Raw genomic sequence first — 23,044 nt, forward strand, 5'->3', positions numbered from 1 at the left:
CAACAGCAACCAATCAAATTCTGTCATTCTTCTAGTGCAGTTTAGAACATCAAGCTCCTGATTGGTTGGCGTGGGTTACCTCATTTTTTCCTCTGTGCACACGTTTTAAGAAAACTCCCCTTATGTCCTAGAACTCACAATCCTATACAGAGTAGATATTGAAGATAAAAAGGGGGAGGGTGTAAAAAAATGTTTAGGTTAAGCGTTTAAAAATAAGGCTGCCCCAAGACGTTGTAGCCACACCCAATGTTCCGGCTCACCTTTTGCTTGCCAGGCCTAGAGGACGGACTTTTTACCCCCTGTCTCGTTGGTCTTGTGCATTTCTCTGAGATAATCTTAAGATGGTATTAATATGAATATGTCATCGCTGACAATGTTAGTAATTAAGGTGCACTTTACTGGCACAAAATTAAAAAGGTGTGAACTATGAGGGACCAATGAAGTCTTTCTATCACTAATTAAGGGACATACATTTGGTACTTGCAACAAAAACAGTTGTACCCCTGCCTATAATAGAGGCGTACGATAGAACCCCAGTTGTCAAAAGAAGGAGAATAGCATTAGGACGCAGATCTTCATTCACAAACAAATTCCAAAAGGCACAAACAAACCTTATTACGTAACGGTGGATTAGGATAGGAAAACAGCCCGCCACTCACAAAAAACAAAGTGAAATATGGAAAACAGTTTTATTTATTTTTCTGCACTATAACACAGTCCTCGGGATATTTTTCATTGTAGAAAAAAAAAAACCATTCGGAAGAACACAGAAAGGCAGAGGATTTTTTTTTTGGCAGGTGTGATGATAAAAGCCACATGTCACTGAGACCCAAAGTCGTATACATGTATTATATTTTGAGTGGGGAGGGAGGAGGAGGTAAAAGCAATTCGAACATTGAGGGCTCTGCTGTCTGCAAGGAAATTACATCCTTAAACCTCACACACAAAACCCTGCAGCGAGCAGACCAAGAGGACTCAGTCACACTAAGGGGGGCAGCAGTGTGAGTGCCTCTTTACACAGAAGAATTAGAAGGCAAGAAGAAAGGGGGTTGAGGAAACTCCTCTGTAAGGAACAGTCACTTTGGAACTTAAAAAAAAAAAGTCACCTTTAAATTGTCCAGCTGAAAAGAAATCTTTATTGGAAACCACAGAAAAGCACAAGGTAAAGCAGAAACTTATTCTCTGTAGGTTAAAACTTGTTAAGGAATGTGCTTTGTGTCCTGACACATGATAATGTTGTGAGGTCCTTAGATGCACAATGTTTTTTTTTAAATGGAATTTAACAGAAGGTTATGAAAAATGGGCATTGTCTCTATTGTTTAAAAGTCCAATTCTCATTCTATGTGAAATTAAGTTCAATTCTGCTGTACTTCATATTTCTTTCATCATTTCGTGTTTCTAAGTGGCTGTTAGAATATATTTAATATTGTGAAGTTGGAAATTTATTACAAACATTTTTGGAGAAAAGTCTATAATGAATCTAGTTCAAGGAGTTTGATGCAGGGTATTTTTTGAGTTTGCATCATGGGCAGTATTACTGAATGGGCAGCAGAGCTAGTGGCAGAAACTTGTGGAGTGTATGAATGGGACAGCTGTAGAGAGGAGGACCAGCTAGTATAGATTCCGGTGACCGCTGGCAGAGAAGCCACAGGATTCCAGCGAGACGTGGACACAGCTTTCTGTTTGGAGGACAGATGCTGTAGAAATACCCGCATGATTCCATGCCAGTTGGTCTGAGACGGATAAGGTTAAGGAGATCATAATGCCAGGCAGGTTATATCGTCAGCAAATCTGATGCCGCTTTAGGCTTTGCTTAGCTAGCATTTGCCAAGTCATTGTGCAGACGAGGAAATGTTTCCTTTCCTTTGTTAGAGGTGGTGTTTATGGAGACCCGTTATACATTGTTCCTAAGATTGCTTTATAAAGCCACCCTCTGTCTTATAACTTTCTGATTCTTTTCTAAGTCATGTGATCTTTGATATCCTTATAATCTACAGTAAGGGGTACATTATAATACAACTGTCTTACCAACCAGCACTTCATCTACGAAGACAATATTACTATGACTATAGCTTAAAGTAAGTCTAAGCAGGGTTAGGTAAGATGTGGCTTTCCAGCTATAGATTGGCAGGGCATGCTGAAACCTGTAGTTCAAGCTGCCTAAGGCTGGTCTTAAGCGCAGAACAAAAACTGTAATAGTATGACACAATATATAATAGCATGATGTGCATCACACTAGGTCCCATATTTAATGTTGTATACAATGTTATATAAAGCAAATCTCTGGTAGAACTTCTTCGAAAGCTGGTCATCCAACACAACGCTACTATTGGATGGGTGTTGTGGCGTTAACGGCAAAGTTGAAGACAAACCACAAGCGTTTTGTAGACAGAAAACTGCTCAAACACCAAAATGTATAGTCCATAGCGTAGATCTCTGCCAAAAATATCTAAAATGTGTATCTGATGAGGTGGGGGGGGGGGGGGGGTAGCTATTTCCAAGCCAAATGATTTGTAATGTATTAAGAAGGTTTAAAAGGTTATTGATTAGGAATTATAATCTATTGGCATCATTACACAAGACCCGATTGGGGTCATTTCCAACAGCATGCCTCAAACTGGGAGGTCTGTGTTATCGGAGCCACCTCCCCCCGTTAGTAAGACCCTAACACCGTACATTGTTCATTTTAGCCCTATAACCACAGCCCAAAAAAACTGCCTGAAAACCACTAACAAAGAGAGCCAAAAATGTCAGTGGTGGACTGTCTGAGAAATCTTTAACTCAATATACATTTGGACTAGTAATAGGAGGATTTGATTCTTTAGCCAACAAGATGCTGCCTGAGACTCCAGCATTGACAGTAAGCCATAAAATATATAAGTAAAAGAGGCAGCAAGAAAAATGTAGTTTATGGTGAGGGCACCAGAGCTAAAGATAAGCAGTCTGTGGCTCGCTGCGGGACTACAACTCCCAGCATGCCTTGTCAAACAGAAAGCATCATTTACAAAGCTGTAAAGTTTGGGCAAACTGCACAAATGCTAGTTTGTGATGTTATGTGCTTACTTTTCCTAGTTCTGGGGTGCAAAAGTTTGCTCCTTCTAAAGGTAGTAGCTGGCTGGATAGGGGATTGCCTTCCAGCAAGCGGGCTTGACATTGGAATAAAGCTTGTGTTGCACCCACATGCAAAAATTTGATTTTATTCAGCTGATATGACTTTGAAGTGCCGTCTTTGCACTTTCCAGTATGTACACTTATACCTGGGCATCCAAAGCCTACATATGGTCACTTACACAGGAACTCTTAGTTATATGGTGAAAAATTGCACAAAACAACATGTACTCTTTGTTACCATATTTCATTGCCATTAAATAACCCATAGAGATAGACCAGTTATAGCCATACTTGCCGACTTTTCAAAGAAGCTGTCCAGGAGGGGGTCCGTTGAGGGTGTGTGGCTACGTGAATGGCATCATTAGGCCCCACCCCCTGTCAATTGTTGACAATTGCGTCCAATCGCAGACGGGGGCGTGCCCACGATGACCCGTTTAGTGCCGCCCCCACCCACTTCACCAACGAGGATAGCTAGATCCGGGAGGTTTGCCTGCTTTCTCGGGAGTCCGGGAGAACTCCCAAAAATTCGGGAGTCTCCCAGACATTCCGGGAGAGTAGGCAGCTATAGTTATAGCACGGTGATACAACATCCCTACAACTACTGCGACCTAGATACACAGAACCCATCAGAGGCAGGCAGCATTTGACCCTCCAGCGGTTGTGAAACTACAAGTCCCAGCATGTCAAGCCAGCCAGAGACACCCAGCTTTTCCTGCCAGCCAGGACATCCTACCTATACTCTATAGTATAGTATTACACACAATTATAGTTGGTAATGGATGGTGTATAGAGCATTCCACATGTCTCATCCTCCTGGGGAAGAGTAGATAGATGCCAGACAGGCATTTATGATGAGTACGGATGTCACGGTTGAGCAAACAGACGTATGGAATATCTTTTCCAGTCATACATCATCTGCTAAGGTTAAATGTAGGGCACATGTGAGTCTTCTCCGTGATGTGTTCAGATAATTAATGAGCTAATTTTGTCTTTATGGGACAAAAACTGATAAACGTATGAAGCCTACTAATCGTTGTACCTCCCTTCATGGTCATCACCAACATTTATTTATATAGAGCCACCAAATTCCGTAGCGCTTTACAATTGGCAACAAACACATGAACAAAACAATGCTGGGTAATACAGATAGACAGAGTAGTAAAGGTCCCCGATCACAAGTATACAGCAGGGATGGGACCATGATTATGTGAAGCTGGATCCGGAAGGGTGGTCTACTCAGAGAGGACTCCCCAAAATGCGGGCAAGTATGGTATGAGGATTGGCAAATTCTGATAATTATACCTCCCAATATTTTTCTCAAGGGGGAGACAAAACAATGTTCCCTGGGGAACACGACCAACACTCCCGAAACTCTGACTCCCAATATCCCAACTGTCTATGCGTTTTATGTCTATAAGTATCGTGCATGTGGTACCCACAAAGCTGCTCATGGTGAGCGGGCACATACATCCCGATGTTCGAGTGGGGACAAACTTGATAACCTGGAGGGCAGTCGGAGAGTCCATTCAAAATGGGACTGTCCTGGCTAAACTGGGACAGTTGGGAGGTAAAGTTGTCAAAGCCTGGAAAAAAGTAAGTTAAGAAAAGTAAGGAAGATCTACACAGCTTTATACAGCCAGAAGGGCCTGAGACGCTCAGCAGTATTATACCCATACTTGACTTGCCTCATAGTTGTGTCCACCATTCATATCATGCCTCCTAGAAGTACACCCCCAATTCACATTGTGCCACATAGTAGTATACCCAATTCATAGCATGCCACACAGTTGTGTCCCCAATTCAGATTATGACTTATAGTTGTACCCGCAAATCATATCATGCCCCATAGTGGAGCTCCAGTTAATATTATGTCAAATATTTGTGCCCACAATTCATAACATACCACATAATAGAGCCATCAGTTCATATTATTCCATAGTAATGCCCCAGTACATCTTATGCCACACATAAGTGCCACAATTCCTATTATGATACACATAAGTGTCCCCAATTCACATTATGCCTCACATAAGTACCCTCAATTCACATTATGCCATCCATAATTGTCCCCAATTAATATAATGCCTCATTAGGCAGCTGTGTGTGCGACTCACCTCATGAGTCAATGGTGCCCGGGAGAAACTGCTACGCATGCCCAGCTGTTCAGTTTCAGCCGGCCCTGCGTGCCAGACTACAGAGCGTGGCACCCATGCTGGGGGTTGCCTACCCTTGATATAAATACATACCCTTATATAGAGAGAATTCTTTTAAAAAATATTGTGTTATTATGAGGAGACATCTGTGGTAACCCTTAGCAACCAGTCAGATATTTGCTTTTGTTTACTGAACTGCAAATGACAGAATCTGACTAGTTGTACGTAGGGCTATGTGTCATTGTCAATCAATCAATCAATCTCTTTACCAGCCAAACAGAGCAGCATGAAATAATTAGGCAATTCAATAAATATGATGTCGATCCTTAAACATGACGACATAGAAGGATGAGAGGTGCTAATTTCTGGGAGCAGCCCTTGTTTGACAGAGCTGTCTCTGGATGCATCCTTTGTACATACCACACAGAGCTGTCTGTGGTGTCACAGATGAACATTGGTGGTAGCTGTCATCTTGCTGGGGATGGGTAATTGAGGTAGGGTCAACCTCTACAAAAACAGAGAGGACCAACAAGCAAAAGACAGACACAAGGAAAGAGACACCATAGAAGTATACACAAGTGGAAGAGGTGCGACCAGACCAGAAAACAAGAGGAGAGGGGGCGCTGTTAGTGAGAACTTACAATCTAATGGGAAGCTAATGGCTTAAAAAATATTATTGTTCTTGTTAATTTAAACCTTTAAATATACATTGTATTCAATATCTACAAAGAATGGTTGGAGACTACAAGAATCCGGCAGATATTTTAAAAGGTGGAGTGAAGTTGTAGACTAAACAAAGGATCATGTGGAATGTACAGTATGGTCCCATTTATGTAACTATAGAAGCAGAAATACGGCCAGAATTGGTTGTACATGAAAGGAGTTGCAGAGACCTTATACAATGACTTTCAAACCTGCAGTTTTATCATTTCAAATCTAGGATCATCTATTATTTTCTGCTGCACCAGAATACACCGTATTTATAGGTAGCATTTAGGATATGCTATGGCGTGGCAGATATATTGATTTGAAATATCTAACGTGTCATTCTATAGATAAGGTTTTACTTTAAGCTTTAACCCTATTGGTCTGCTGTGCTGCGGTCACGTACTTGCTGTTGTGTGGTACCCCACTCGCTGCCGCCCCCTCCTCTTCTGGTTCGTCTATGACGTGGGTGTGGCATTGGCGACCAGGGGGTCACCTGAATTCTCTGGAGTTTAAACACAGATACAATGGAGTGAACTCTAGTGGCGGTTCAGTGCACACTTTATATTGGGCGCCATGCAGGGGCAGGCTGGGGGGCAGGGGGTATCTGCCTTGGGTTGGTTCACTGGGCCACCTGCATTTTTTCCTTTAAAATGTTCCTAAGAGGCTGCTGAGTTGAGTTTTGCACACAGATTTTGCACCTCGTCTACTTGACCAGAGACTCTCTTCCGTGCCCACCATCCTTTACATCAGGGATACTCTTCCCCAATCGCCACACTGCTGCCTTCAGCACTCCCCTCTCTATAGGGCTTTCTCCATACAGATATATAATGTCCCAATATCCAGGGACTGCCATTCTCATACATCCCATATTCCAGGGACCGTTATAGTGACCATACTGGGACTGGTCACTCTCTCCTGCTGTACAAAGTTATCAAACTGCTTCTACTATATCCATCCCAGTATCCAGGGATTCTCATACTACAATCTAACATCAGCTTCTCTCCTTGTGCTACCACCAATGTAACCCGTAAAACATGTCCCACATGCCGAGAGCATCCATTCAGCAACTTGTCCAATTTTATTTAGGTGACTTTTACTGGTTGGAGACTCTAGTTATCGGGGCTCTCTCCCTCCCGCTTTTGCCAGACAATGTTCTCCCTTGGCTACCAGCAAACACTCACACCTTTCTGGTGCTTCTTATTTGGGATCCTTTCCCTTGAACAATTCCCTGGCTCCTAACGGACTTTTCTGGGGTACCCCTAATAGTGGGGATTTCCCTGCTGTGGGGCCTCTCTCCTGTGGGTCCTGTAACTTTGGGACCTCTAGTCCCCCTTAGCAGGGTCATAACTGGTACCCTCGCAACTTCCGCCACGCACCCTCCTCTCTCTGTAATGTGGCTTATCCTGGGTATTTCTTTTATAATGTGGTGTAGCCCTTGTGGCTACTGCACAGCACCGGTCCCCAGAACGCTGGGGACCCCCGGAGCCTCCTCTCCTGTCTGGGTGCCTGGCAAGATGGCGCTGTTCACTAAGTGGGGGAACCAGAGTCTTTATAGACTCTGTTCCCTCAGGTGAACCGTACATAGCGGCTGATGCTTCAGGGACCTATCGGGAGAAAGGCATCTCGTCTGTAACATGACATTCATGATTCTGGCATTGATGTTTAGTTTTCAAGTGATGTATTACCCTAATGGTGACATCTGGGCTAATGGGACTTTAACATAGTTGTCAAATTGTCTACATCCTGATCTGCAGAAAGGGGAAGTCCCCTATATAGGAAAATAAATATTTAATCACCTAATTATATAGGTGTTGATTTGTTATAAATGACCAGAAGAAAGTCCTCATTGCATAATTAGGATTAAATGGACCTGACACTTACACATACCAGAGATCAGGTACAAAGCATAAGGTTTTGGAAGCGTAGTGAGAAATCAGCTTTGCTCCAACCATGCACCTTGCAAATAGTGCGTCTGCATTTGCACCAGAGCGTTAGTTTGCGGATGGTGACGTTCTGGAGGAGCTGGTTTGCACAGGTCGTCGGGAGGATGTTCTTTGCAAAGTTTGGTGCTATGCAAAAAAAGAGATTTCATTTTGCAGAGCAAGATTATCCAAACCAGATAAGAGGGTTCATTGTTAGTGTCTTTCCTTGCTGTGCAGAGGGGCGAATGGGCATTTTCACTATGCAATAAAGACTTGAATTTTGCTCCAGCTCTGGCAGTATTCACCTATCCTTTTTTTATTATTTTGCACTTCTGCGGAGAAGTGCTGACACAAGTAATGGATACAGTCCTACTGTCCCTTCTCTCTCATGGTTACTTTAAGCCAGGCCTGTCCAACCTGCGGCCCTCCAGGTGTTGTGAAACTACAAGCCCCAGCATGCTTTGCCGGTAGACAACCAGTTGATAGCTGGAAGGGCATGCTGGGACTTGTAGTTTCACAACACCTGGAGGGCCCCAGGTTGGACAGGCCTGCTTTAAGCCATAGCTGCCTACTCTCCCAGAATGTCCGGGAGACTCACGAATTTTTGGGAGTTCTCCTGAACTCCCAGGAGAGCAGGGCAACCTCCCGCAGCCTGTCCTCTTCATTGGTGGAGTGGGTGGGGGTGGAGCTAAATGTGTTATCCCGGCCCCACCCCCTGCTGCGATAGGCCGAAATTGGCAATGTTTTACAGGGGCGAGGCAATCCGCCGTGTTCCCACGCCGCCATGACAGAGTGCTAAAGTTGGCAAGTATGCTTTACAAAAACCAAAAAGTTTAATTTAATCTAAATTGGGTGGAGGTTGGACACGGATGTGAGGTTTGCACATTTGCGCAGTGCGTCTCTGGTGATTTTTGTACAGATGGCGTACTTCCAGGTTGCAGAGTCATCTTTCAAGACATTTTAAAACCCCTGCGGCGCCCCCCCACAAACACACAGAGCGCCATCCGTTGATATGAATTATATATGAAGCCGCTGACTTCTGCACCTTCATGTCAATGTTACACGGGGAATGTGGCGCTGGGTGTGATGTCACAGCTAAACGTCTCGCTTACAGTCCCAGGAGAAGAGAATGTCACCCCCACCTTTCGCCTAGGAAGTTAAAACAGTGTGGGTGGGGTCACAACACGAGGGAAGGTGGGGGGGAGGCAGATAACCCATACTTGCCAAATTCTTCTTCCGGGAGGTCCAGGGGGCAGGTGGGCGTGTGGGGTGGGGTTCTGAGGTTCGGATCATTTGGCCCCACCCCTAAGCTGTCATTATCAGTTTAGCCTATACCAGCAGGGGGCGGGGCCACAATGATGCGTGAATCATGTCACTAAGCCCCGCCCCTTCCATTAAATTTAATGAACTGCCAAGGATCCGGGAGGTTGCCCTGCTTTCCTGGGAGTCCAAGAGGACTCCCAGAAATTAGGGAGTCTCCCGAATATTCTGGGAGAGTAGGCAACTATGAGAAAACACTGTTGAATAAAACCTTTTCAGAAAAAAATGGCTAATTGGATAAAAGGTTTGCGCCCAAAACTAAATATTATTATTAACATTATTATTCAAACTCTCTGCTGGAACGTAAGTTTGATAAGAGGACAGAAGTTAGTAAGATAAACACTGGGTTATGGAGACTGCCAGTTAAACACATAAAAAGAACAGATATACGCTGTAGGGGATACATATTTCCTACCATACAGTACATTGCACTGAATGCTAATTACATGACATATTTATGTTCTCCCAGTAGTGATAAGTCTGCCAAAAACATGGTCAAAACTACCCAGGAAATGATAATTGCTATGAAATACTTGCAAGGTAAAAACTTCTTGCAATGTGTTGGAATGTGTCAAACTGTAAATACCAATATCATCACATACATTCAGTCTGTCTGGCTCCAAATGTCCTTTTATGGCTGTAATGTAAAACTGAGCGTGACTCCCAAACCTGAGCGCAGATAAGAGGTATTTGGTTGTTATAAAATAAACAAAAAAGAAAAAGAATATTTGTTCTTCTGGTATTTAAACATTTTTTTTTTTTTGCATTTGTGGGAACACAAAATTCTTTAAAAACTACCAACATCGAAAAATGTTGCTTGTTTCTGGCTCTTAAGTGTTCCTTATGGATGTGTCAGCTATCAGCAGGATAATGATTGATCGATCTGGAAACAGACTCCCGCTTCCCCGCATATGACTCATGGCAGAAGAATGCAGAAACTAGTGTGCTTCAAGACGTAAAGGTTTACCATACTGCTTAACAGCAGCCTTGGAGCTGGAATTAAAACTATGTTCATCCGTTGGGATGAGCAAGGGGGGGGGGCAAATTTTGCCTCTTTACAAATTGATGGACTACACCATTCCTGATCCTGTGGACAGTATGGGGGCAGCATTGTGGCTCAGTGGTTAGCACTTCTGCCTTACAGCACTGGGGTCATGAGTCTAATTCCAGACCATGGCCTTATCTGTGTGGAGTTTGTATGTTCTTCCTGTGTTTGTGTGAGTTTCCTCCAGGTGCTCCGGTTTCCTCCCACACTCCAAAAAAAAAACATACTAGTAGGTTAATTGGCTGCTATCAAGTTGACCCTAGTCTGTCTGTGTGTGTGTGTGTATGTGTTAGGGAATTTAGACTGTAAGCTCCAATGGGGCTGGGACTTATGTGAGTGAGTTCTCTGTACAGCGCTGCGGAATCAGTGGCGCTATATAAATAAATAAATGATGATGAAGATGACGAACAAGGAACTGAGTTTAGGGAGAAGGAGAGCTATTTATGAAATGTGAATACTAATTATTTCATGTATCAGTTGTTTGTAAGGAAATAAGTTGATTTATTAAATGTGAATGCTATTAGTTTAAAGTCAGGACAGATTGGGGGGAAATATGACTATTAAAAGTAAGTTGCTTAGCACTGATAGTGTGTGGGGCAGCAAGGCGGCACAGAGGTTAGCAATGCTGCCTCACAGAGGTTAGCAATGCTGCCTCACAGCTCGATTCCTAGCCATGGCTTTATCTGTGGGGAGTTTGTATGTTCTCCCTGTGTCCCTGATAGCAGCCAAATAACCTACTCAATCAATAGCCCCCAAACAATCTGAGCATTCAGTTTATAGTCCCATCACCACAGCTTAAATTAATAGACTCCACCATAAGTAAATAGTCCAACCATCAAATAGATAGTCCCTACCTTTATCCCACCAATAAATTAATAGCTCCCACCCACTATTAAATGGTCAGCCCCCCCCTCTCACCCCTCCAATAAATGAATAGCTCATGTCCAAACCTACATAATAAAAGTCACCCACCTCCCCCCATAGTTAAATTTAAAAACTCCTTGCCCCACACTTACATTAAAAGCCCCCTTTTCCACCAAACCCTTCCCCACTTACCTTCTCCCACTCGGCACTGTATCTTGCTGCCGGAGCTGGTTGTTGTCTTGTGCTGCCTGCACAGATGGGACCATACTTGCCACCTTTGACAGCTAGATCTCTGGGAGGGGAGGTCTCGCTACTGCATACTTGGGGTGTGGCCACGCGACTCACGTCTTTTGGCCCTGCCCCTTTACTAATTTTGGCATATTGCAGCAGGGGCGGGATCAGGAAGCAGTGATCAGCCCCGCCCCCTATCCCCCCCACCCCCACTTTACTAACAAAGTTGGTAGAATGCAGGATGTTTTCCTGCTCTCCCAGGAGTCCGGGAGAACTCCCAAAAATTTTGGAGTCTCCCAGACATTCCGGAACAGTAGGCAACTATGCATGAGGCATTTTGTTAGCGAGTGGCGGGCACACTCTGGGGCACAGAAGGGCAGACACACACTGTGGTGGAACTGAGGGGCGGGCTCACACAGGGGGGAAAGAGGTGAAAAAGAGATTTGGGCCATCCGCACCTGCGTGCTGTAAAGTGGCTGGTTCCGGGGAGAGCCCAGAAATCAGAAAACATAACGTGACCGGTCTGTGTCCTGGACCACCCAGACTGGACTACTGTCTCCGTGTACCTTGGAGAACTACAATCCCCAACATGCCATGTTTTCTGTGAGATTAACATATGTTTTCGCATTTTAAGTACTCCTTTTCAATAAATATTAGGAATTGTATTATGCAGTTTGTCATTGCTGAAAAACAGGGACATTTCCAGGAACAAATATTTTAAATTTGGCACTGTCCTTGGAAATAAGGGAACTATACCGACAATGTTTCTGCTTTCTGCCATTTACAGTGAAGTCCTTAGCAGCCAATAGAATTTGATTAAATCCGAAAGGAAGTCTGATTGGGAGTGCATTGGGAATAATAAGGAAAATTAGACCTGTAATAGGTAGCAGTGTCTGTGATTCCATACAGAGGGAAATCGTACTTGACAATTTTTAAGACCTGACCTCCGGTAGATCCCCGGAGGACGGGTCATGTGACAAGTGTAGTGGGGAGGGGTAGCCCCCCCCCCTATTATAAAGAACCCCGAAATTTGTGACATTGAATGCTTGGGGGAAGGCTTAACGGTGCAATTGCATCATTATGCCTCGCCTCCACAAGTGTCCGGGAGGTTGGCTACTCTCCCGGGAGTCCAGGAGGACTCCCCGAAATTCGGGAGTTTCCCGGAAATACCGGGAGAGTAGGCAAGTATGAGGGAACTCTTATGCATTTGTCCACAGAGAGAACATATAAACTACACAAATCAAACCTATGACCCCAATGTTGTGAGACGGCAATGCCAACCACTGCTCTACCATGCTGTACCCCTGGTGGAACAATCACTAATGGGCCCACATTTCAGCTTTTGAACCTCATTGCTGGTACACTGTCTATACTGTGGATAGGAGCTCTTATATACTGTTCCTCAGATATTCACTGCAGTCATTCAAAACTACAGTTACCCTTTCCTGCTTTAAAGACGTTGATTAATTTATTTGAAGTCTTTCAACTATAAAGCAGCAGAAAAAAAAATAACAATGTTTGCAAATAATTGTATTATATTTTTTTTTTTAGCATAAAACGGTGTACCCAGCTGTTCTGATATTTGCAGGCAGCAAATAACAATAAAATAGATTCTAGAACTCCCTTCACTAACATTTATTTATGTTAGCTGAACATCTGAGTATGAATGAACTGTTGAAAGACAAAAATCCACCCCCACTGGATTCAGCCTGAATAAATAGGCACTCATAATATAGGCTATATGTAACATACACAGCCAAATATATGGTAATGCACAATCCAACATCTCACTGATTCAATTTGTATAAAACTTGAGGTCGCTATTTTATTAGTGTTGCTAAGCAACAAGGCATTACCCCTCACTTTTGATCATGTGTAATAGGCAAATATGTACACATATGCGGATAGAAAGGAAACATGCTTTTATGGTTTACTATTTGCAGAGGATTGAAGGCGTCTGTAAACAGCATTTATTTCATACTTGTCTACTTTCTTCAGCTCCTTTCCGGGAGCCAGCCAGTGGAGGGGGGCGTGAGGGGGCGGGGTGTCCAAAATCGCGTCATTTCGGGCCCGTCCCCTGTGACATCATGAATTGCGTCATTTGACAGCGGGGGGCACTTCCTAGTGAAGTGGGCAGAATTTGGGAGATTGCCACACTCGCCCGGGAGTCCGGGAGACTCTCGCAAAATGCGGGAGGCTCCCGGACATTCCGGGAGAGTTGGCAAGTATGATTTATTTTATGATAATGGTCAGTGAGACATTTTAAGATTTCATCTGCTGCCTCGCTCAGGAAGGCACCAGTCACCCTTCATGGTGGCAGCAAATCTTTGGCTAATGCTTAACTGCCTAAACAACAGCAGCTGTTTTAATACATGGCCAAATAAATACTTTTACATTCATGTACAAGCTATTCCTATATACACAAAACTATCCCGACACATTAAACTAGGATTACTTATCGTGCAGCTCTATAACATAAAGACCCCTTAGTAGAAATTAGTTGACATATAATGCCAAGAATATAACAGATTACATTTTTGGGGCTTGGCTCATGAATTGAGATAAAACATGTTGTGGGAGTTTTGTAATAAGCAAAGCAGAGCTAAAACAAAAACCATATGTGCAAGGGTCTTGTGTATAATGTCACCCAATAGAGAAAATTCTAAAACAGAATCAGTAGAGATAATCGAGTCCTAGGGGGTAAATTTATGAAAAAGTGGAGATGTTGCCTATAGCAACCAATCAGATTCCAGCTATCATTTAGATAGTACATTCTACAAAATGACAGCTAGAATCTGATTGGTTGCTATAGGCAACTTCTACACTTTACCAAACCCGCAGCTTGATAAATTTACCCCTACTCTTAGCAATCTAGTAGATAAGATTTTAGCTAAAACGTGGCATATATAGCCACTTAGGTAAGCGATATCATGGATATGTTGTTTCGGGAACATTAGAACCACCCAGAAAAAAAACAAATATATGTTTTTGTATTTCTGGAAAGAGATACAAGCTTGAACCATACAGCTGAATACTTAAAGGGCGACATTGCCTGATTTAGTAAAAGTGGCCATTTGTGGGCTCTTTTCGCTGCACTTTTCAAATCGGCTATTTTCAAAATGCATATTCGCCAGAAAAAGTCCTCTAAGTCTCTATTTTGAGAGCCCTCCCATATGACAAATCACCACCCTGATTTTTTGAATGATCTGAATACAAATCGCCAAATTATCTAAGCTGCGGTTTCCTGAAACATCTGGTCAAAGTGCCATCAAACAAGTAGAAAAGCGCCAAAATAAAAGAGCTGGTAGTTAGACGTGAGATTGCTAAAACCACAGAAGATTGGCCTGGAAGGGCCTATGATGCATATAAAAAGGACACACACCTCTATGCAATTATGGCATACTTGCCAACTTTCTAAAGTTGGCTTCCGGGAGCCTGACGGGGGAGGTGGGCGTGATGGGGGCGTGGCTCCAAAATTTGCATCATTTTGGACCCGCTCCCGTGACGTAATGACACAAATGCGTCATTTTGAACCAGGGGGCGGGGCAAAAAAAGTCGCGATACCCAGAGAATCGCGGCGTTTTGGACCTAATTCTGCCCACTTCGCAGATCCGGGAGACTGCCACACTCTCCCGGGAGTCCGGGAGACTCTCGCAAAATGCGGGAGTCTCCCGGACATTCCGGGAGAGTTGGCAAGTATGAACTATGGGTGGGGCGACATGGCAATCGTAGGGGATGCGCTGATTTATTTTTCCAGATGTCTGTTTTGCCAACCTGATTACCCCTCTCTACACCTCCCTCAACTTCTCCTCACCACTTTCACTCTCTCATCTCACCCTCTTCATACCAAACACACCCTCTTTACCACACAAAACATCTAACACCATACTCTACTGGAATATCTGGGACACTCCCGAACTTTGGTTAGCTCAGCCTTTCCACTGAATCCCGTCCACTTTCTAGTGATTGCCTCAATGACGTTATTTGGTGCCTGTTGCTTCTTTTTGGACCTACGCCCATTGTGAGAAGACACGATCCTGGCACTTTCACTCTCTCTTCTCACCCTCTCCATAGGAAATACACCGAGGCCCGATCTACGAATTCAAATTAATGGTACATGTTCTATCATGACAAGTATTAAACTGAGCTTGGGATGAGGGTCTCAATGTATTTTCCAGTGACCTTGGGGAGAAGTGTTTCCTGGTTATTGCAATTACTTGGGAGTATAAATCTTGCTGTGTATATTAATTAATGATCCAGAGTGGAACGTTGGTTGTTTCAGTGGGTGATCGGGCACAAACACAGGATGCGGAGTGGGGGCTCATTGCTTGAGTACCACCCAGGACCCATGGAGTAATGTCTGTTTATCTCACTTCCCTGTCATACAAGACCTCAGCTTCCCCCCTGTCTGTGTTCTGCCCCCTCTGTGCAGCCTGCCCAGAAAAACACATGAGGTAAGGGCTAAGGAAACCTTCCTGCTGGAATCACGTTATTTCCAATGTTTAACACTTTCCATGCCAATACAGCACGCCCAGGCTCTGTCTAGTTTTCCTATAGCCCTTTTATAACCTGCAATCTCTCCTAAAGCCCTACACTACACTACTCTAGTCTTCCATGTTACTACCCTTCCAAAATGTCAATATACCACGCACTCATCCATATCTAAATAAGCATACACATGATAACTGATGAATTGCATTATGATAGGATCAACTGGGCAGTATGCGGACAATCCCGTCTGGCTTTACAGGAGCCTGTTAATGTGTGATCATACAGGTTTGTAGTCGTCATCTACCTAGCAGATTTATCAACATGCCGATAGTCATCCAATTAGTTGCTTTGGGGTCATAGAACTACAAGTACCAGCATGCCAGGGCATCCAAGTCTATCAGACCTCCTCCTAACTACCGTGTCCCGGCTCTCTCCCCCAGTTAGTACCACCCTGTTTGTGTCTCCCCCTTCCCTTTAGGATGTAAGCTCTCAGGAGCAGGGCCCTCTTTCCTTGTGTGCTCCTTCTACTATTCCATCACCCTCTGTACCTCTTGACCTGCTTCCCTAGCCCTGTTTTCTTTAGCTTCGACCTACTTCTCGTTGATTTCTACCATCCCTTTCACTAATTGTCCCAGAAATAATTTGATTTGCTTTACCTTGTTACCTGTGTTTGTATATATTTTTGTTCTTTCTGTATCATGTTGTGTCTTGGGGCTCTGTTTTCTGTATTTGTAATGTACGGCGCTGTGGACCCTTTGTGGCGCCTTATAAATTAAAGATAATAATAATAATAATCCAGGGACTGCTGGGACTTATAGTGACCGGAACTATAGTGCCACATAAAAACTACTCTTATTATAAGAAGACAGAGACACTGTGATAAAATATTTTATTTAAAAAAAAAAATCACTCACCCCAATCCCAAGTTCACCAATTTATTATTCACCTAAATCCACAGGGATCCTGGTTTTTCTTGCAGATTTTAAGCCAAAGAGAGGGGGGGGGGGGGGAACCATATGGAGGGCGGTGACTTGCACTTGGCTGAGCTCCGATTGGCCAGAGTGGGAGAAAGATGCTCTGATTGGTGGGATCTAGTCACAATGACCTTCACTGTATCCATTAGGTTTTATCAATGAACCTCATTGTATCAGTAATTAGGCAAATCTTCTACATCAGATTGATATACTGTATATCACAGGCTACATATAATTGAGCAGAATACTATATATGAAATAGTTGGATTTTTTTACGTAACTAGATAAGCGAACCACCTCTGCTTCCTATGTTGTCTTGTTAGGTGGGAGGCGCTTCTCTGACACAGCGGACATAGTGGAGGTCATTTGGTCCGAAATCACTGCTATTTTGATTTGTAAACCTAGGCCATAACCTAGACATGTGTCTGTAAGTTGAGGTACACAGCACAACCAGAGAGAATGTTGTGCCGCTCCTCTGAACTTCAGTAGGATTGCCAGACTTGCTTTCCACAAATGCATTGTGCTGATTGGTGGATTGATACTCAGGGGCAGGACAAACTGATATTCGGACAACTCAAATGACCGTAGTCTCAACTTTTTGACCTGTATCCGTGCTTGCCGACTTTAAAAATTTCCCTTCCAGGAGATCCCGGATGTGGGGGGGGAAGGGGGTGGGTGACAAGTGCAGGAGGGGGCCCGCCCCTGATATGAAATACCGAAATTCACGGCATTGCTGGGGTGGAGGCTTGAGGACGAGAACCACATCATTAAGCCCCGCCTACCTAGGAGGAAGCTTACGGGAGAGCGTGTCTGTATCACATCCCATTAAAACACTGTCCTAAATAAGTGGGAGGGTGTCAGCAGTTTGTTAGGGAATGGGGAGTTAATAATATACTATATTTTTACCTTAATGATTCATAAATGAAAGTTCCAATTTTGAGTCATGGCACTTTCTTTTTATGGGCAGCACGGTGGCTTAGTGGTTAGCACTTCTGCCTCACAGCACTGGAGTTCTGAGTTCAATTCCTGACCATGGCCTTATCTGTGTGGAGTTTGTATGTTCTCCCCATGTTTGCGTGGGTTTCCTCTGGGTGCTCCGGTTTCCTCCCACATTTCAAAAACATACTAGTAGGTTAATTGGCTGCTATCAAACTTGACCCTAGTCTCTCTCTCTCTCCCCCCTCCGTCTGTGTGTTTGTATGTTAGGGAATTTAGACTGTAAGCCCCAATGGGGCAGGGACTGATGTGAGTGAGTTCTCTGTACAACGCTGCGGAATCAGTGGCGCTATATAAATAAATGGTGATGATGATGATGGTGATAAGTTTTAATGGTTCTTTAAAAAACATAAAAGCAAAGTGAGTTTGGTAGGAACGGTCTGTAGGTTTCCTATGGCCTCTTTGTCGGTCTATACATTCCCAAGCAGACCACTCTCGCTTATGTAGCATCAGTACTGAAACTGTGACACATGATGCAATAAATAGCAAAATATGTGATTGCTGCATACTGCTAATTTCTTCCCCTCTGAACTTGTATGCCTCTGGTCAGTAATGCCTAATTATTCTAACTACGCAAACAAGTGTTCCTAAATTATAGTGTGCGTTCCGAGACAACTAAAGAACTATGCTCGATATGTAACTGTTCTCTAGCCATATTGCTCCTATAATTGTGAAGTCAGCAGCTGGCCGCAAGCTATAATTTTGCGCCTATTTTTGATGGACATTCAGATACAGAACGGTTATTTAAAGCAAGGGTCACACCACAGAATTTAGACCTATTATTCCCTTATGTCTTGCTTTTATTTATAGGGAAAAATATTCTGTACTCTTTCTTGAGGTCTGTGATGTCCATTTTGAAAACTGTAGTAGAAAAAGCATGTGTGGTTTTTATGGCATTGACCCGTGTCAGAAAGGCGCCACATATTTTCCACGCTCCCCTGCTGGACATGTGGCAACTGCATCAAAACCACAGAAGAAAAAACAGTTTTCACGCACTGATGCCGTTCTTAGCCAGGGCTGGTCCAAATGGCTTTCAACCGGCAATCCTGCCGAGTTATTTATGTCTCTGCTTCCTCAGGCTGACAACCTGTGGAAACTTAGGAGCTGAGGCACTGGCTGAGGTAAGTTCCTCACAAATCACAGGGATTGTGGATATGAGAGTCCCACTGTTCTACAACAAAATGGCTTCCTCCACAGTGTGTAGGTGAGGGGTACCATTAGGAATGTACTGAAAAACACAGAATATTTAGGATGCAGCCATTTTTAGGAGGTTGTATACGACTGTATTTTACACAGTGAAAGTCTAGTAAAACAAATATGAAAAATAAAATGTAAAGCACAAACGAAACTACCACTTGAGCATATTTTATATAACCGACTGATTAAAATATTCTTTTTTTTTTAAGGATATCCCTGGAATAATGAAAGCCTTACTCCTTTTGTGTGCCTGTGTGATCCTCTGCAATGCTCTGCCTTTTGAACAGCGAGGATTCTGGGACTTTTCCATGGACGATGGATTAGCGATGATGAAAGATGAGGCCGCTGAGGATGGTTCAGGTTTTCCTATAAGTCCTAACGTCTCGATTTCCGAAGACAAGCCAGAGAGGCCACCCATGCCTGGGTTTGACATATGTCCATTTGGGTGTCAGTGCCATTTGCGTGTGGTACAGTGCTCTGACCTGGGTGAGTCTATATCTCCAAACACTGATCATTTATGTAGCCAAGAACAAATGAATACTTTATTTCCCATATATTTTATTATTGACAAACAGGCACTGTTCTTCCAATGGTAATGAATATCAAAGAGAACCTAGGCAAGCCAATACATGACAACAGTATTTCACAAACACCCTCCAGTGCTCTTTCGACATGACTTCCTGCAGTGTTAGTTGTATTCAAGGAAGATTTGTAAGTCTTGTACATTATTATAATAGAGGCATATTTTAAGTACAAACAGATGAAAACAGTTACATGACTAAGTGGTACCTTTCCTATTTCTTTTTAAACGTTGAATTCATGAATTTATTGAATAACGTAATCAGTGCTGTGTTATGTAAATGGTTATTATAACTTCATGTTATAATCTGGAGGGTTTCAGAGACACATGGGCAGTAGAGTGGTTGAAGGTGGTCAACAGGGAACAGCTCTGTACTAGCAGACAGAGGTAATATACCGCAACAGAGGCTATGCTGTACAGGAAGAGGCTGAGAGACATAGGGGTGTATTTATTAATATGCATCGATTAGGCTGATTTTGTTCTACCTATAAAATGTTTCCGTGTCGTGATACTGAGATGGAGCGATAAGTGTTAATCATAGTTGCCTATTCTCCCGGAATGTCCGGGAGACTCCCGAATTTCTGGGAGTCTTCCCGGACTCCCGGGAGCGCAGGCAATTCTCCCTGATCCTGGCCGACTGTGTAAACGAAACAGAGGGGGCGGGGCCTAGTGACGTCATGGAGAGCCCTGTCCTCTGTGTTTATTGGTCCAGAGTAGTGAGGTCCGTTTTGGGGGCAGGGGTAATGACGCAATTCTTCGAGCCCCGCCCCCACACACCCACCTGCAGCCCGGACCTCCCGGGAATCATCTTGCCCATGTTGGCAAGTAAGGTGTTAATTTACCGCTTCCGCGAGCCGGTCTAGTTGCCTACTCTGCCGGGATGTCCTAGAGACTCCCACATTTCTCCCGGCACAGCAATGCACCAAACAGCATCTCCCAGGGCCGTAATGACGCGATTCGTACGGCCACACCCCCTAAATTGGCACTAGAATCTGCGCAGGGAGTCCTAAATTATGGCTTGTATGGTCTGAAGGGATATGCACACATCAAACTGATGGCTAGAAAAAACTAAATAGATAACTGTAAAGAAAAATAAAATAGAATAAAATTTGTAAAAATAATATACATTTTTTTTTTCAATACTGACCATATCTAAGGCATGCTTTATTCATAGCATAAAGCAATATTTTCATTCATTTTCTCCTGTCATCGCCACCCTGAGATGGCGGTAAAATAGCAACTATTGCGGCGGTACATACACCGCGACAATGTTTGTTCAACAGGCAAATTCTATCACCAGTAGGATCTACCGACTAGCTATCTTCGACAGTGATCCTTTGACGGGTAGGGCTTTTCGCCTTATGATAAATATGCCCCATATTCCTGATAAGTGAACAGACAGTTTGAACACGTGTAAAGGTCTCCGTGACGAAGAACAAAAAGGCAAATTTACAGGCAGGAAAAAATAAGTTAGAGAAGTGTTTTGTAAAGTTTGGAACCAGCTGGAAGGTATTAAAAACAAGTGTCAGCTGAAAATTGTTAATCGGGTCAGCAGAGCAGTACTAAGTTAGAGTTAGTTAGCAGTTCACACCTAGAGCCCTGCCAACCAGTTTCACTGGCACACGGGACATGAAGATACAGCAACAATGCAAATGATCCTTGTTTAGATTTTCAGTAAGATGTGAATCACAGAAGTGCTTCAAATTACCGCCACTTCCACTTAAAAGCCACTAAGCATGTGCTAATAAAATAAAGCATTATAGCTATATCCTAGTATAAATTAAAGAATATATTATAACTAGCTGAAGTACCCTGGTTTAAATCTTCAAGTTATGAAGTTATCAATGAGTTGGATGTAAGTGCCAACCTTTTAAAAATATTTAGCAGCTTAGCGGATCTTCCAACGCACCCATGAGGTGGCTGCCAAGTGTCGTCTTTGTTTGTATATTAAATGTCATCCAAATCCATGCAGTGGAAGGTCCAGAAAAGGTTCCCCCGGGTCAAGGTTCTGGCCAGCGTACACCAACAGGAGGTCCACCCTTCCTGAAACCTGGACAGGATCCAACTGGACCACCTTGCGTTGGTTTCATCCCAATCGGTGCAGGAGTGTCCGAATGTAGGCTCAGAACAGGCTCCCCGGGTCAAAGTTCTGCCCACCGTACACCAACGGGAGGTCCATCCGGGACCCTAACCACTCCTTAAACCTGGCCAGGATCCATCTGGACCACCACGCGTTGGTTTCATCCCAATCGGTGCAGGAGTGTCCAAATGTAGGCTCAGAACAGGCTCCCCGGGTCAAAGTTCTGCCCACCGTACACCAACGGGAGGTCCATCCGGGACCCTAACCCCTCCTTAAACCTGACCAGGATCCATCTGGACCACCACGCGTTGGTTTCATCCCAATCGGATAGACGAGCAAACAAACAAACAAACAGACCAATGATTTTTATATATAAGATAACTATATTTTATTTTAGGATGGTTACTGCTCAATTTAATTACAGCAGTTATTGGAATATGCTACATGGTCTGTAGAGTTGCATAAATGTTATTCTTAAACATTTAAGACGGTAATTACTTTTATTTACATTAGCTGGTGTTGCATATAAAGCAATTTTGAGTCATGTAGCACACAAATACTTGATAGCTTATTTGTACACTGAAATTTAAAGTTGATATTTGTGTGTTACATGAAAAAACAGTCAGTATTTAACTTATGTGCAAAAGAGAAAACTAGTTTGCACCCCTTGCATTGTAACATGGTTTTGTCCAGGACACTGAAATAAGATACTTCTTAATTTAAGATCCTTTAAAAAAATCAGGCCCATGGTCCTGATTTCCTACCTTCCAATCAGTTGTAAATGACCTACAGTATATTCCTGTTTGGCTCTTCAGCCTTAAGCTGGGTACACACTACAGAAATTTCGACCAACTTTTTATGCTGAGCGATTTTACATGCGACCGATGGTCCGATCGCTCGGTCCATGGACTGCATACACACTAGCCTTGTTTAGGACAATAAAGGGAAGAGCGGACGTCCCTTTAGCGACTTTTTACAGCCATGTTGTCGTGAGCAATTACTGTAATTTCGTACTCACTGTTGTGGATCGGTCGGAAGTTTATACACACTACACAGCGGAAACGAGATTGGAACGAAAATATTAAACGGTACGACCAACCAAATGAGGCGACAATCGCCCATTTGGGCAGACTTTCGACCATCGTTGTCACTGCACACATTGACCCGACTTTTGAACGAGCGGTCGTATGTCGGCTGTTTGAGCCGATTATAAAACATTGTAGTGTGTACCCAGCTTTAGCAAGTCTTGCAATTACAATGACAATTAAGATACATTTTGTGCATAACGTCTGCACAATCCTATTTAAATATGCCGTCTTTCAGAGCTACGTTTGCACGTAAGGTACTGCAGTTGCATCGCCTAAAATCCACA

The 23,044-nt window shown here is 43.5% G+C and overlaps 1 protein-coding gene across 1 annotated transcript in view; it reads left to right on the plus strand.

The window, feature by feature from the left end:
* The first annotated feature begins 853 nt into the window (after positions 1-853).
* Positions 854-23,044, plus strand: part of BGN (biglycan) — a 47,481-nt gene continuing 25,290 nt past the window's right edge. The window contains exons 1-2 of the mRNA XM_075184950.1: positions 854-1,162; positions 19,222-19,498. Coding sequence (XP_075041051.1) covers positions 19,237-19,498 — 262 coding nt within the window. The 5' untranslated portion in view covers positions 854-1,162; positions 19,222-19,236. The remainder of the gene's footprint in view (positions 1,163-19,221; positions 19,499-23,044) is intronic.

Source organism: Mixophyes fleayi, chromosome 9 (assembly GCF_038048845.1).
Source record: "Mixophyes fleayi isolate aMixFle1 chromosome 9, aMixFle1.hap1, whole genome shotgun sequence".
NCBI classification, from domain to species: Eukaryota; Metazoa; Chordata; class Amphibia; order Anura; family Limnodynastidae; genus Mixophyes; species Mixophyes fleayi.